General features: G+C 36.1%; 1 protein-coding gene across 4 annotated transcripts in view; it reads right to left on the bottom strand.

The window, feature by feature from the left end:
- LOC134226221 (clathrin heavy chain) overlaps positions 1-17,236 on the bottom strand; it is a 116,267-nt gene extending 99,031 nt beyond the window's left edge. Inside the window, exons 1-2 of one of the 4 annotated variants that reach the window (XM_062706841.1) lie at positions 17,119-17,236; positions 16,814-17,033 (exon numbers count right to left, since the gene is read on the bottom strand). In XM_062706841.1, coding sequence (XP_062562825.1) covers positions 16,814-16,855 — 42 coding nt within the window. In that variant the 5' untranslated portion in view covers positions 16,856-17,033; positions 17,119-17,236. Of the gene's footprint in view, positions 1-16,813 lie in introns of all 4 variants that reach the window. The other 3 variants (XM_062706840.1, XM_062706839.1, XM_062706842.1) reach the window with 3 other exon arrangements.
- Positions 17,237-17,553: the final 317 nt, after the last annotated feature.

Here is a 17,553-nt window from a genome sequence, read left to right as displayed (position 1 = left end):
CAAAGTGGGGCCCTCCTTAGCCGTGCGGTAAGACGCGCGGCTACAAAGCAAGACCATGCTGAGGGTGGCTGGGTTCGATTCCCGGTGCCGGTCTAGGCAATTTTCGGATTGGAAATTGCCTCGACTTCCCTGGGCATAAAAGTATCATCGTGTTAGCCTCATGATATACGAATGCAAAAATGATAACCTGGCTTAGAAACCTCGCAGTTAATTACTGTGGAAGTGCTTAATGAATACTAAGCTGCGAGGCGGCTCTGTCCCAGTGTGGGGATGTAATGCCAATAAGAAGAAGAAGAAGATTTAAAAGACAAAATTGATTGGATTCCATGTTTTAGATTAATTTTCGATTAAAGCAGAAATTTGTACTTCATTTGTATTTGAGTCCCTCTTCCAGAAGAGGAGGGGTCTAATACCATCATAAGAATCTTCATTCTTCTTCTTCTTCTTCTTTCTGTTTGGGTGGTGCTTTCTTTTGTGCACCACCCACCTATCTGGACCGGCATCGTAGGCCATATGTCCACCTATTTCTATTTATACTCCAATGGAGTTTACAATCATGCTCTGCTTTATCGGCTGGTATTGTATTTTTTAATTGTCTTACAATTATTGTTTTGTTTTTTTTTATGTCCGTAGACTTTTTCGTTCATTTAAAGTCATATAGACTATCATCTCTTTAATATTTAAAGGGTGTTGAGGGGGTGGGAATCGAACCCATGACCATCTGGTTTAGAGTCAGACGTGTAGACAACTACTCTACGGACCCCCCAAAGAATCTTCATCGTTCCCAAAAACGTCTACATACAAATGTTCATGCCGTTTCCTATGGACTAAACCACGATGACGTCACGAGTCGATTTTCAGTAAGAAGAAAACCTCATCTGAGGGCAAAGTTTACAAAAAATGAGCATCAACGTGAACATCTAGTGAACTAAAAGCATGTTTTTTTTTCTATTCCTAGAAGCACATGAAAATCTCTGCATGTTTGATTCCTATCCATATGAGTTCCTGAGTTACTTATGACTTCTAGAAGCAGAACATTAAAGATATGTAGAATTTCGTAAGAGATTCTGGTCGTTCAAAAAGAATCAAGTAAATGCGCACTCCTGAAAAGTTTTCATAATCAGGGTGGCCAGTGAATATTGGATTGAGAATTCCCGGTTATTTCCCGGTTTTCTTCCGGTATTTTGAAAATTTTCCCGATAGAAATAATATAATTTTTATATTAACGATTGTACTGCGACATTAGAATGCAGAAAAGTGGTTAAAATCTCTCCAAAGGCGTTACAACTGACACATTATCACATGTTCTATGCGAAGATAGCTTTTTTTTCTTTACTTGAGAGACTTTCAGTCTAGGACTGGCTCGTCTCTGAATCTTTGCAGTCAGCACCGGTTAACACAGAAATCATGCAACAAAACAAATGTATGAGTCGAGTTTGACGTGATATGTTTTGAATCGTGCATGAGTTTTGAGATTTTTAGATTTTCGCAACATTGAGACTTTTTTATTTTGGCTAAAATGTTTAAATGAAATACAGATAATGTAATGTGTTTCAAATTTCAAATTGGATTAGAAAATTTTAATCAAGTAATGTAGACATTTTCAAGCAGTAGCAATGCTTATTGTTTGATTATTTCAGTTCAGCTTTTTCAAAAAACGTTTTATCGGTACCCACCAATGTGTCTTCAGAAGCAGTAGCCTTTCAAGACTGAAATCGCTGTACAACTCAAACATATATTAATCTGAAACTTATCCCATATTGCAAAATTTTTAACAGAAATTAGAGAAGCTGTAGCAGTTTTCGTTTATTATGTAACGCCAAATGTAACGCATTTATTTAAATTAGTCGTAGATTTGATATAAAACAAGTGTTTTTGATCGTTAAGTAATCTGGGCTCAATCATTTAGTAGTTTGTCGATGACTCATTCCTGACTGAATTACAAAATGCGTTGTATGGTAGACTTTTAGTGCAAAGATTTTGGCTCTCGGCTCTGCCTAATAGTTTGTTTATTGGATTCCACTAATGGCAGCGATAGTTGCAGTAACTCAAACTAAATGTTTGATATTTGATTGTCATTTAGTATTAGTAACTGCAATTAGCGCACCAACTCCGTTATTAGTGGAATACAAGCAATGAACTTTAAGGCAGAGTTGTAGAAGAACTTTCGCACAAGTAGTCCACCATACAACACATTTTGAAATACAGCCTTGGGAATAAGTTATGAACAAACTACAAAATGATCGTACCTAAATTACTAAATGATCGATAACATCCTTGATGCAGCATATTTTTTTTAAATCTTACCAACAAGGTTCTATTGGTCAAAGTAAAAAACGAGCCTAAGGTCTGACCCTAAACTTCGTATTTTTAAAACACTTATCATGTCACAAATTATCAAAGTGTACAATTGTGAATCAAATTTTCATCAGAATTTTTTTGTGCATTTTGAGGATCTCGAGAACCATTCCATATTTAATTTTTGCTGAATACAGAGATAGCTGCACTATTGTTTTCAAATAGGTATAGGTAGATTTTAAAATATTCCCGGTTCTTATTAAAATTCCCGCATATTTCCCGATATTTTCCCGGTGATTTTCAATTCCCGACTTTTTCCCGGTTCTCCCGGTTTTCCCGGTTCGCTGGTCACCCTGCATAATTCACATCTTTCCAAAATTTACTCCAATGTTATAAGCTTTCTAATGCATTCATCCACCATTGGAAATTCCCACGAACTTTCTGGAGTCGTTATAGACCTCCAAGACTACTGACACGACTCTGTTGACACGACTTTTGAACAACTTTTTGAACTATCGTGGGAGCTTCTAGAAATCCTTCTAAATCCGTTAAAAAACTTACGGGTTAGTTATTTTTGTAGACATCGAGAAACCTCCATTGGGTCTCAAGAATACTTACGAAGTAAGAATTCTTATTCACTCTCTGTGGAGTTAATGGACTTCTAAAAATAATCACGAACGCTGCAATCTTCAAGATAATCAAGATTACAATTCCCACAAGATCACATAAATCCATGCAGCACTTACAGCCCAGAAAAACATTCTAGCCATACAATACTTTAAATATGTTGGTCTGAATACACTCAGGTCGTTTAATATTTACCGATTAAGGCCTTTACCAATATCCCCATGGAAAAATATAAAAAAGGTCTTGTTTGTGAAGAAGTGCCATAACTAGTCTCATATGCTGAGGAGTGCTACACCTACTCAATTTATTTTATCGAATTTTAGACTTTTGCCAAAAGTGAATCGATTGTCTTGGAATTCCAGGATTGTTTTATTTATAAAAAGTTCAGCTACTAGATGTCAGACAAGTACAACAAGCAATGAAACTTTATAAGGAACATCTAATGGAGTTTGGAAACATGTTTGAAGATTCCTTGGCATATTTTTCGTATGAATACTTCCACGAAGACCTTTCAAGCTAGCAAGTTTTTGGAGCGGAGCCTTGAAAAAAAAATCTATTAAACATCCATCAGGGAGCTGCAGGATTAAACTATTGAGCGAGCTCATGAAAATCCACTAGGATTTTTCTTTATGTTTCAGTGAGAAGTAATTTAGAAATTTTTCTGAAGGGAATAATTATTTTCACAAGATATCCTAAAGCATTTTCACGGGAGTAATTTCTGGACAAAATTCTCAAAGATCAACCAGAATATTTCCTGATAAAATTGTTTTATAAACATCAGAAATGTAAAACTGAAACATTTCCATTGACAAAAACATTATCCTCTTCTTGCGTCCGACTATGGTTATGGAGTATCGAGAAAACGTTTTATTGAGACTATCGCCACCTACGTACATGAGGTAGATTGTATGATGCTTTAATCCACTGTCATTCTCTCTACATGACTAGTACCTAAGGACGTGAGGATCGACCAATGACTTTAAAAGCCCATCATCAAATGAAAGTTCACAAAATGTTTTTAAAACATTCCCTACAGAATCTTGTTTGGGGATGATGCCGATGCTGTGGAGTGTTGTCAAAGGTCCACAAAGATAGTATTCGGCGTTTTATTTCAACAAGCCTTTGAATATCTAGTTTTTGGTTGTAGGTTAAACATTATTGATGATTATTTGTGGATCGGTTCTGAACTATGGCACATTTCAGCCATTTGATTCAGTTTAGACTGCATAGACTAGATAATTTTCAAAAAATTGGACGCTGAATTTTCATCAAAAGGTAATATGATATATTGTTGGTTACTAATCAACAATTTAAATTTATGAAGATAGATCGCATTTCTTCCAATATCATAAGCACATTAATATAATTTTATTAAGACTTTCGCGATGGATGTTTAAGTATTTGAACGCTAGATGAGGAAACCGCAAAAAAATCATATACGACTCTGACACAAAACCACTCAATTTATTTGTATCAGGCCGCAACAGTGATCATTTGAACAACATGGATTTGGAACCTGTGTTATTGCTTAGAGATTAATAGAAACAAACTCGATTACCATGGGTACATGGAATGGGCCCGGAGTAAACTTTTAATCTAGAGACTGTCAACGGTCACACAAAAAAAGCTTTAAAGCTTGATAGTGAAAGTGGTTGTCGACTGTAACTGCCTCTGAGTATTGTTTTGTTTATCGGCTATGTAGTCTGATTACCAACTAAAACGCTATATTAATTCTGAACCGAAGTTTCGGTACTTTTATTGTCCTATTTCAATGGATTAAAATGGTTCAGCGTTTCATTGTCATAAGTGTTTAGCATATTGCTCGAAATTTAAAAAAATCACTATACACTTTCCACTTTGGGTTTTGTGATTTTTTCCCTGACCTCAATCGAAATTCCCTGACTTTCCCTGACATTCCAGGTCCAAATTGGAATTCCCTGACTTTCCAGGTTTTTTCAGGTAGTCGACACCCTGCGGACAAAAGGCATATAAGTTCCCTTCTCCAAAATGGCCAACATTATTCAAATAGGTTGAAAATGGTAAAAGTTATGAAAATGTCAATATCTGGGTACACGGGTACCCTATCTGCCATTCACGTCTGTTTTTTGTTGGCCGCATAAGGCTTTGGTCCGATTCGCGAATTAGAATAAAATTAAACTCAAAAGTGACAGTTCGGAAATTATGAAATTCCCCGCTCATAAGAATGGCTGGTGCCACCCAGCAAGATCAACAAAACATCTATCAAAAATGATTCAATATCTGTCAAAAGTAATCTTGCTCTGCGAGCAGGGTTATTTGAAAATTTTCAAACTGTCACTTTTAAGTTTAATTCGATTTTAATTCACGAATCGGACCAAAGCCTAAGGGTCAAATTTGTTTTACAATGTGTTTAAATGCTTTTGCCTATCTGTCCACATGACATAAAATTGATGCCAAGGCTAAACATTCCTGTTTTGTTTTAAGCCACTTTTGATAATACAGTTTGTTCCAAAATTGAGTGAAGCGAGATAAGCGTGCGGTCGATTAATATGAATGAATTTTACTACTGGAGGATATAGACTTATGCAACGGTTCATCGAATTCACTCACCCGACGGATTTTGACATTTGAGCGGGTCGTCTTCTCGAACAAAAGTTCATTTTGCGTTCATTATGCGACCCGCTCAAACGTCATAATTTCTTGGGGGAGTTCATTTTGCGTTAGTCTATAGACCTGTGCAGGAGTTCATGAAATTCACTCACCCGATGGATTTTGACATTTGAGCGGGTCGTCTTCTCGACCAAAAGTTCATTTTGCGTTCATTATGCGATCCGCTCAAACGTCATAATTTCTTAGGGGAGTTCATTTTGCGTTAGTCTATAGACCTGTGCAGGAGTTCATCTAATTCACTCACCTGATGGATTTTGACATTTGAGCGGGTCGTCTTCTCGAACAAAAGTTCATTTTGCGTTCATTATGCGACCCGCTCAAACGTCATAATTTCTTAAGGGGGGTTCATTTTGCGTTAGTCTATAGACGAATCCAAGTAAAAATAAGAAGAAGACACACGATGGTGTTAACTTTGACAGATCCTACAGCACAGCATAGGAAGATAATTTTAAAATGCTTTTAATAAATTCTAGACAAATTGTAATTAAAATCTGATTGATGTACGATACGGAAAAAGTTAATTACATTTTGTCTAGAATTTATTAAAAGCTATTAAAAGCATTTTAAAATGATCTTCCTATGCTGCGCTGTACACGCTCGTCCAGCTGAACTCAAATTTGGGTCAGCATAACTCAAAATAATAACTTCTACTGAAACGTCAAACTCTGAGTTACTGAGAGTTATGATTTTGAGTAGCTTTGACTCATATTTGCATAAATAGTACCTGAACTCAAAAATGAGTTCACCGTGAAAATTTTCAGAAGTCCAACGATCGCAGGTGGATCTTACTGTATTTTAATTTACTAAATTCTAAGTTTTAGATTATTTCTCGGGTACTTATTCAAAAGGACGTATGTGATTTTGTAAACAAAGATTCGAACGTCGATTTGTCCAATCTGATAGCACTCCCACGCAAACCATCAACACAGACAGGTAGGGGAAGCCTTCGGCTACCTGTTGGTGGTGTTGGTTTGCGTGGGAGTGCCATCAGATTGGACAAATCGACGTTTGAATCTTTGTTTACAAAATCACATACGTCCTTTTGAATAAGTACCCGAGATTTATCCATTTCTCGTTCCAGCAATACGACGAGGACATCGAAATCCGCGCTCGAGAAAACGTTTGGAAATACATTAGGAAAGAATAAATTTGAAGAGCATAACCAAGATGTCACAACAGTGAACAGTTTTCAAGACTTCGTCATTGCCTTCATGAAATTCTTCTGCGGTGTATTCACCAGTTGTGGCCTTTGGAGTGGTCACTTTTTCTTCTTCTTAAATGACTCTATAGACTCTATGTATACATTCCAACTGGAACTTGCCCTGCTTTTCAACTTAGTATTTTATTAGCATTTCCTCAGTAATTAATTGAAAGCTTTTCTCTGCCCTCCATTGCATGAGTATGTATCTTGTGTGGCAGTACAATGGATAAACTATGCCCATGGTGTCTAGAAAGTTTCCAACCCGAAAACATCCTAGACCGGACCGAGAATCGAACTCGTCATCTCCGGATTGGCAATCTTACGCTTTTGTTCGCAAGGCTACTGGAGACCCCTTGGAGTGGCCACTATTGACCAGATTAAACAGTATAGATCTCACACCAGGTACGAAGTCACAGAAAGTTATTGGTTTGCCCAAGTCCGCGGTAAGATCCACACGGAAGCCTTCAAGTACCCATTAATGGGTACTTTCGTACCCATTACGAAGAAAAGCGGCATAACTCATTTAATGAGTAAATCGCTTTTACTCATTAATGAGTACTTGAAGCAAACTCCACAAAATGGGTAAATTTTGCCCCTTGATTTCATAGCAATAAATGGGTAAAAATAACTCTTGGCGGATTTTTTTTCTGTTCTTCTGGTTTGTTACGGATTTCGAGATAGAATTAAGGATGGAATAAAGATAAACGAGATAAACAACATATTTTATATTTATTATATGTAGAATGCCATGTCGATGTTTTTGTTTTTCCTTGTCACTAAATGCTTTTTTATAGCTACTGCTGAGGACCTGCAGCTACTTCATCCAGGAACGAGAATCCGGAATCATTCAAATCCGACGGCGAATGGTTCATCGTTCCCAAACACGTATTTTTCAGTAAAACCTCGGGTGGATCTAAAGCAGCACCATTCCATGTTGATGCAAGAACCGGTGCACAACATGAAATATCTGCAACTAAGAAAATTGATGTCACTATGTACCAACTTATTTCGCGATTTTTCAAATTAATTTAATTGCAAGCTTCACATGTACTTACCTGTGGCACTTTTTGTACATTTTTCAATTTGATTTTTCTTCGACAGGCACAAATCACAAACAAACTATTAAGAAAAAAAGATGGCCGCGTTTCAATAAACACCGAGGAGTTCTATTTACCCATTATTTTTACTAGGCAAGTTATTTTAAAATGGGGTAATTGTACTCTTGATGTGTTATTTAAAAAATACCCATTTTTTGACAATTCAGTACTTGGTCAAAAAATGGGTGAATTAGCCTAATACGCGGGGATGTCGACCATCTGGGTCGACATGAGATGACATTTACCTGGGTCTTTGTTTGTAAACATTGGCATTATTCTTATACGATGTTGAAATAAGATTATTACAGGCGTTCGGCTTCAATAAGAATGCATATTGGAATCATTGGAAAAGCGCCAAAATAAATTCTGTTGGAATTGTTGAACATTGTAAAGTTGTTTAAGAGTAAAATCAGCAGTGATTAAAATCGTTCAGGACTGTCAGTTTAAGTATGAATATGAAACATTAATTTTCCCAGCAGCTGTTCTAGATTATTTTTTTAAACAAGTCAGCTGTCATGCTGAGGGTGGCTGGGTTCGATTCCCGTTGCCGGTCTAGGCAATTTTCGGATTGAAAATTGTCTCGACTTCCCTGGGCATAAAAGTATCATCGTGTTAGCCTCATGATATACGAATGCAAAAATGGTAACTTGGCTTAGAAACCTCGCAGTTAATAACTGTGGAAGTGCTTAGTGAACACTAAGCTGCGAGGCGGCAATGTCCCAGTGGGGGATGTAATGCCAATGAAGAAGAAGAAGAAGAAGAAGAAGCTGTCAAAAAAAATGAAACTGGTATAACGCTCAGTTCTATTTTCTGCAGATTTGAACCACGAATGAATCACGAGATTCAAATATTTTTCAATTGTTGTGGAGTATGAATGTGTCATTTTTTCTACGGATCAATCCAATTTCCAATAACGGCGCTTTTCTTGGCCGCAACGTTATAATTTAATTTAATTGAAAATTTGAAAAACATGAATGGAACACTGCTGAGGAAACCAATGCAAATCAAGACAAAATTTTCAAAACGACTTATCTGCTTTTGTAAACAAAGATTTGACGAATCTGATAGCTCTCCCACGCAAACCAACACCACCAATAGGTAGGTGAATGTTTCCTCTACCTGTTGATGGTGTTGGTTTGCGTGGGAGAGCTATCAGATTCGTCAAATCGTCGTATGAATCTTTGTTTACAAAAGCAGATAAGTCGTTTTGAAAATTTTGTCTTGAAATAATAGTTTTGAAAGCTGTGGTAGTTAGTCTTCGATAATTATTTTTGTGTCAATCCTTTTATATTAAAAGTGGTAAACATATTTATTGCTCGGAGTAATTAAATTCTTGCAATGGTTAATGTCTGTGTCATTTATGAGGTCGATTATAACTTGGGGTCAACTTCTTCAACTCTGCTTACAGCGCAAACTAGGTTTAAGCTTATGGGTAAGCACTGCATAAGAGTTATGCGGATATGAAGAAATTGGCTGTTAATCATATGTTGTCATTCCAAAAAAGTAGAATGTTGTATTAAATACACGACCGCAAATTGAACGTAGAACTACTTATCGTTCGATAGTGGATGTGAAATTCAATTATTTTGTGCATGTTCATTGCTGATGGAGATAGCTGAAATGAAGGCAATTTATTTTGAAGTAAAATTTGAACACTACCTGTCGAAATTGGATCTTCAATGCATTGAAGCAATTGTTTACAATAGTTCTTTAAAATCCTAGGGAGTTAACTGATCGATTCATACCAAAAGCTCCAGAATGCATAAAAAAAACGGCTGAGTTATTGGCTCTTACTTCCTGACCTTTTTTTTCCTGACGGTCCCAAATTTGAAACAATGACCTCCCTCCCATTTCTTATCGATTCGAAAGACGTAATTCTACGTCAAATATCATCTGTAAAGCTTCTGATTTGGTCCATAAAGAAATTCAAAATTATAACATTTTAGCCGTTAATAAAACCGTATCAATGCTTACCTATATTAATCTGAATTATTTGGAAACTTCACTTCTTCAAATCAATATCGCTAGTCAAGTTGAAAACCGAAATGGAGGACTATCGAAGTTGGATTTTTTTTCGCAATCCGTACGTTAAACCTAACTTCGCTAGTAGTGTGCTAGTTTAATTAGGCCCTAACTAGACTAGCGCGCCACTAGCGAAGTTAGGTTTTACGTACGGATTGCGAGAAAAATCCAACTTCGCTAGTCCCGTATTCCGGTTTTCAACTAAATCGAGTATATCCTATCCTACGTAATAATGAATACAAGTAATGATAGTTTCAATGTATACGATATACAAGTTTAATCATTAGCGTTGTAAATAATTATGTAGAAGCTGAGGCTTCATTCCGTTTTCTTGAATAAGTCACATTTTAGAGAATTAGGCTCGGAATTAGGTTGAGTGCATAATTGTTCTTTGCAAAAAGCATCCCATGTTATCACATCCTGACTACGAGCTTTATTTCATGGTAACAAGGATCTTGAACATCATATGTGTTATTCCCAGTAAAATTCGAATGTGTGAACTTTGACATCAAGCTATACTATGTTATAATATAGCTCGTAGTCTTAACTAGATAGAATATTGGAGGTCTCAATACGAGTTAGTATTACTCCCTATAGAGTTAGGCCATCTTCGGAGTCTTGTTCTTCGTATTTGTAAGGATTAAAAAGTGGTACCATTTAAAAGCCCAAATTTGAAAGAAATTGAGATCAATATTAATTTGAAAATTCACTAAATTAATGATTTCGTGTGTGTTACTTCTACGTGAAGTTAAACGATTTACAATGATATGGAAATGCTAATATCATCTTCCAAACTTGGACGTACATGTTCATGATAGAATTAGAGGCGAAAGTATAGAATTGATAGTTCCTCCCCCTTCATACGGGAGCTTGGCAGAAGGAAGGTCGTGTGATATGTGCCATCACAAATATTGCCCTCCGCTCGCTTTCAAATCGACTTCTATAAAAACATTCTTCATGCCTGCCGTATCCTAACGGAACTATCAATTCTATACTTTCGCCTCTAATTCTATCATGAACATGTACGTCCAAGTTTGGAAGATGATATTAGCATTTCCATATCATTGAAAATTCAGTTATACAGACAAGTTCAATCAAAACATTGTAGATAAGTAATTGTTTTAAAATTGGATCCGTTACGAGGATGCGCAAGATCAGAATTTATGTGAAAACTTACAAAGACCTTTATGATTATTAAATTTTTCAAACGGAATGGATGCATTTTCTGAACACTTCAATGAGAATAAGTTTGGCCGCTTCGATATAGTTAGTATGTCCATTGCAAGAAGCAGAAGCAGTCTTATATATCTAGAAACATTCAGTGTTAAAAATATCCATAAATTATCAAAGCCCTATTAAATGTAGTTAAATTACATTGAATGTTCAACAAGTCCAATAGAATTTAGTTTCGCGCTTCTCCAATAATTCCAATATGCATTCTTATTGAAGCCGAATGCCTGTTAGAATCTTATTTCAACATCATATAAGATAAATGCCAATGTTTACAAACAAAGACCCAGGTAAATGATTGAAATGTCATCTCATGTCGACCCAGATGGTCGACATTCCCGCGTGCACAGGCTAATGGAACCCGTTTAATGGGTACTTCCAAGCTTCCGTGCATAGCATGAGAATGTCTCTTATATGTCATTTTTCACTTCCAGACGAGCTCCCATCACAAGCGACCGCTGGAGATATTGAAGGACAGCTATTTATTTATTAAAAAAAAAACTATGGCTTAAAAATGTTTCATGCTAAAAGAGAGGGAAAAAGATATTATAAACTATAGAGAAAAAGTTTGTCCTTGGCTACAAACATGGTGGGTACATAAGTTTGCAATGTCATTCCCATAACTACAAATCAGCAACAGATGTTCCAACATAGGAACCGACCTTTCTCTGTAGTTTATAACCTTTCCAAGTATAAGCTGTAATAAATGCCAAATTGTTTCATGAATCTTATTCGAACATGAATTATTCCTTTCTTTTAACTGCGTCCGATTGCCTTTAAGAGATTTGACAAACTCAAAATTCTAAATATTTGATTTTATGATTTTGAGTAAACGTCACTCAAAATTCATACCTCCCTCCGTTACTCAAAATTGAGTTAAGGGGCCTTAACTCAATTTTGTCTTGAGCCAGTTTTTACGATTTTGAGTTAATCTGACCCAAAATTGAGTTCAGCTGAACGAGCGTGTAGGATCTGCCAAAGTTAACACCGTCGTGTCTTCTTCTTATTTTTACTTGGATTCGTCTATAAACAAACAGCATTTGGCACCAATACATTACCAGTTTTCTACTTCCAGGTCTAGTTGCTAAAGGGAGCAAAAGGAGCAAACTCATTGCTGATAATAGAAATTGTTATGCCAATAGAAGAAACGTTGACCTGCTACTTTATATTACATTTACTGAGTTTGTAGTAAAAACTGTTATATTTAGTGAACACCAATCATCAAAGAAAGAGCATACAAATGTATACCAGTTAAACTGTACCTGTGTTTTAGTGTAATTATTCATTATGTTTATCATTCAATTTGACGAATGTATTAGACTGCCAAGAATAGGTATTTTCCCCTACACTGAACTTAAACATCATCATCTAAACGAATGATTTGTCATCCACTACGCTTCCAAAACCTGTCCTCCAGTTTTCAAATGATGAGAATAAGTGACTACTCTTTCACTGGGTTATCGAGTAGAAATCATCTTCTTGATTAGTGCTTCTATTTTGGTTGGAGCATGTATCGCCTTACAATTTTCGAATGGTTCTAATCAATTAGATTATCATCCTACATGCAAATGAAAAATTTCTTCCCCATACCCTATAACTATTATCATTCACTTTTGGGAGAATGCTCATTTACTGATATTTATGTCGCCGGTACTGAGCTGCTTCAAACGAAGAACGTCACCATTCGTATTTGGTATTTCGGCAGAATCGTGTCGTCAGATTAAAAGTGCAAAAGTTTGGAAAGGCGGAAACTACCTGATTTGAATGAATTATACGAAGAAATATATATCCCTGAAGCAGTTATAGAGGTAAATTTTGGAGCGAAAAATCGAAAAAATGTTGTTAATCGACTTTTCTTCTGCAGAACCGCTAAAAACGGAAATAAATCAGCTTGTGCACATGAATTCTAGGATGCAGTCACAATCTTGGGCAGAAGGCGACAAACTAGCAGGCCTCCAACGAAGGAAGATATATCCACCTCCATTTGTTGCGAAATTTACGGTAGATACGACAGTTCAAGAAAAGAGGACGAACAACTATAGGAGATTGGTTACGATGTCAGGCATTACATTGGTTATTTTTTCATCAGATTCAACAACCATCTGTCTCATTGGAAATGCACACATGTGTGGATACGGGGAGTGCAAATCCCTCGAATCAGTGATTTCGGAAAGCATTACTGTTATGCAGAGGCGCATCCACGTTCCAAGTCGTGGGTAGGACAAATAGGGAAAATGTCAGTTTGCGCAACAATTCTGGTCTTGAGAAATCGATGCACATATTACATATAAAAAAATAAAAAATTTGAACATCCTGACATTCTAGACATAATCTTCACATAGGGTAAAGTGCCCAATAGTGGACCCCCAACCAATAGTGGACCCTCCGGCCATTTTTGCATTATTACAGCACAATGTAAACACTTTGCTATGAAATTCCATCGGGAGAACCTACCTTACAGTCCTATAATTTGATTACATGCATTGGAAATGCTATGGAAAGTAAAAAAAAAGGATTTTTTACAATTCTATAAAAAATAAACACGAGAGTGTCCATTATAGGAATATTTTGGGGGTTCATAATAGGGAGGAAGAACGTCCCGAAACGGAACATAAAAATCAAATGAAGTGTCGACTATAGGGAAGCAAATTCCTATTATGGACCCCAAGGGGGTCTACTATAGGGCCAATTCAGTCAGACTTTAAAATGATAATTTCAACGAATAACGTCGTGTATTTAAGTGTTTTATGTATGTATCGTGAAGAGGAGATGCAGAACTTGGTATTAGATGGCAAGCAGAATTAATATGTTGAAAATTTCTACACCTTATGACAAAAAGAGCAAAATTTCGCTACTAGGGGGTCCACTATTGAGCATTTTACCCTAATTTATGAAATTTTCATCGATTTTCAGAATAAATATAGCTTTTTCAATAAGCATGATTGTACTAGTTGCTAGTTGCTCTTTTAATCAAATGATGATCAATGTAGGATAAGGAGAAGAAAATTATTTCGACAATCATTGCTACAAGACCGATAGTTATGGGGGGAGTAGTAATATTTTCACACAGAGCACCGTGATTTCACTGAAATCTGTGAACTGATTTAAGTGTGTGGTAGGTCTGATTTTTAGGTCTATATAATATTATCAAATATTGAGCAGTTTAACTTATTTTTAGTTTAAATGAATTATTGGAAACTTATGGAAAGAAGTTTTGTAGAAACCTGGAAGGACTAAGAAATTACAAATATCCTTAAGTCCGCATAAAATCTGGTCTGTGACAGGTCCTAAATACTTTAGTTCTTTTCCACACGGTTTTTGAGATTGAGTTTTTTTACGCTACACGAAGCGAAACCGGAAATTACGTTCTACAAGTGCACGATCAATCAAGCACTACTTATTCAACTTCACTGTCCTGCAGCTAGTTTAAAAAAAAACCGCACATTTTTCACCCGAAGGCTGCTGAACACTTTATAAATTAAGGAAGGAAGGATAAGGAAGGAGAAACTCTGGGCAATTATAAGTTACTGCTGTGAATATTGTCTCAGTCATCATGTATATGAAATTGAAGATTTCTATGTTTTGTTCATTCAATCTTTTGTCCCTTCTACCTCTGACATTTTTAGTACTTTCTATGGATCGTCGCTTATCCAGGAAATCGTATGATCGTCGAATAATTTTTCGGGGAGTACAGGACCCGTCGCAGACCAGATTTTATGCGGACTTAAGGATAGTCCTTCCAGGTTTCTTTCCATAAGTTTCTAATAATTCATTTAAATTAAAAATAAGTTAAACTGCTCTATATTTGATGATATTATACATACCTAGAAATCAGACCTACCACACACTTAAATCAGTTCACAGATTTCAGTGAATTCACGGTGCTCTGTGGGAAAATATTATTTCAGCACATTTTTCACCCGAAGGCTGCTGAACACTTTATAAATTAAGGAAGGAAGGATAAGGAAGGAGAAACTCTGGGCAATTATAAGTTAATGCTGTGAATATTGTCTCAGTCATCATGTATATGAAATTGAAGATTTCTATGTTTTGTTCATTCAATCTTTTGTCCCTTCTACCTCTGACATTTTTAGTACTTTCTATGGATCGTCGCTTATCCAGGAAATCGTATGATCGTCGAATAATTTTTCGGGGAGTACAGGACCCGTCGCAGACCAGATTTTATGCGGACTTAAGGATAGTCCTTCCAGGTTTCTTTCCATAAGTTTCTAATAATTCATTTAAATTAAAAATAAGTTAAACTGCTCTATATTTGATGATATTATACATACCTAGAAATCAGACCTACCACACACTTAAATCAGTTCACAGATTTCAGTGAATTCACGGTGCTCTGTGGGAAAATATTATTTCATTGAAAAACTTATTACGCGAAAGTATAAAGTCTCCTCTTTCATATCATGGGTTAATTAAAATGTTCTATCGGGGGATCTAGAACATTTTTGCCTTTCTCGTATAAAAAGTATGTTTTATTTTTTTTCAGTTTTTCCAGTGCATATTCCATAAAAATCGTGAAAGACAGGCATTTTTAATGAAGTCCTTCTGCCGAAGACACCGCGAATTTCGTTGAAATTCACCGAAATCCCAACAACAGAAGTGTTCGGTAGTTATTCCACCGATTTTCTGGGATACTTTCCTTTGTTCTACTGTCAAATTCACGGAAAATCTGTAAAATAATTCACCAAACAGTTATGCTGTTGACAATTCGATGAATTTAGCGATTTTAGGTGTGCAGACAGTATTACAACAAGAGCTTAAATAATCGAATGTTTTTGATGAACCCTCTTCGACACTCTCACTTCGTAACATATTCATATTCGACTGAACATATCAGAATTTTTTCAGAATTTGAAAACTAATAAACGCCTGTAAAACTACTCTGCTCGTCATAACCATGGGTAGGACAATGCTTTGACTGTCTCACCCACGAAAATTCGTGCGTAGGACATGTCCTACCTGTCCTACCCACTCCGGGTGCCACTGCTGTTATGTTTCAAATGTTGTATGATTAGAATGTTTTAGTTTGGATTTAATAAAATTGATTATTAAATTGTCATGAATAGTATTATTTTTATTTAAATATAATTTTATTTGGAAATTTAAAAAAATTCTGATTATATAGCTAACCATATTGTATACGAATTATCTTCATTCGATTTGTATAGCAAACTCAGCTGAAAACAATTTAACAAATCATTTATATTTATGTTCCTCGATCATATGCTTATTGGATGATTTTCGTTTGAAAATTACAAGTTTGGTATTGGTGGCAGTCGGATGAAAATGAGCTTAAATGCGAACGATAATCGTTATGGGGCAAGAGTGAATCTCTTATCACTCACTTACTGCATGATGTTTAAGTTCAGTGTACGTTGCCATTTCTAGTTTTTCACTCCGCCGGTCTCTGGTGGTAGGGTTGCTACTTTGCAAGACCCGTCCCAGATACGGATGATGACTCAATTCAGTCAACTCACCGTAATCATTTTACGAAGAAAACTGACAGTCGTCGTGTGTAAAAGCACACCAAAATCCAACGTCACCGTCATTCTGAGCCACGCATGTAAAGGGGGCGTCTATTGATTTGATTTTCTTCCTCTACTTTTTCTTGTTTTACTTATCGTTTTTCACTTCCTCGCCCACAAGATTAGCAAAATGTAGAAAATCTTACCTGCAAATGCTCCTGAAACCGGATCGGAAGAGCCTGCGACATATTGACAATTTAATCACTGACTCTTAAGCTAGAAAATGAACAATTTTCAACACTTTTTCTACAGTTTTTCACAGGAAAAAAGCAAAACTTTGCTTGCGTTAATTATTTCGTGCACTCTGCAATCGTCTCTCCGCTCTCACAATTCCAACATGGCGGTCTCCGTGTTCGAAAAGGCGATCTATATTGTGACGACAGTATACGTAAACCCACGAACTGGAAGTTTTTTTTCACCTAAAAAGCAACGATAATTACAGTTGACTAACTTCTGAATTAAGCACTAATTTAACACTTCAATGTTAGGGTTACAGTAAATTTTCCATTCAAAAAACTTTGAATCCTTTTGTAATGTAATGTCACAAAATCTCAAGTCACAAACGGCACAACTCTTGTCAAATTCACTCACCTCACTTGACACTTGAGCGAAGTATAGACCAATGCAAGATCTTGATCTAACCTCACTTATTTGACAGTTCACAGAGCTTGTTTACAAGGTGTTAGAAGAAAAATCGATGAGGAGAAAATTAAAATTCATATTTTTAGTTTAAAATTGCTGCGATCCGAATATTTCAATGATATTCTTTGCATTCAGCATGAAATCAATCGCAAAGGACATCTACATGCGAATAAAATGACGAAACAATTTTATCGGAAGCTTCGCCAGAGGCTAAGTCCCGGTGAAAAGCTCTGTGAACTGTCAA

The sequence above is a fragment of the Armigeres subalbatus genome, chromosome 3 (genome assembly GCF_024139115.2).
Source record: "Armigeres subalbatus isolate Guangzhou_Male chromosome 3, GZ_Asu_2, whole genome shotgun sequence".
Lineage (NCBI taxonomy): Eukaryota > Metazoa > Arthropoda > Insecta > Diptera > Culicidae > Armigeres > Armigeres subalbatus.
This window is presented reverse-complemented; position numbering and strand designations above follow the sequence as displayed.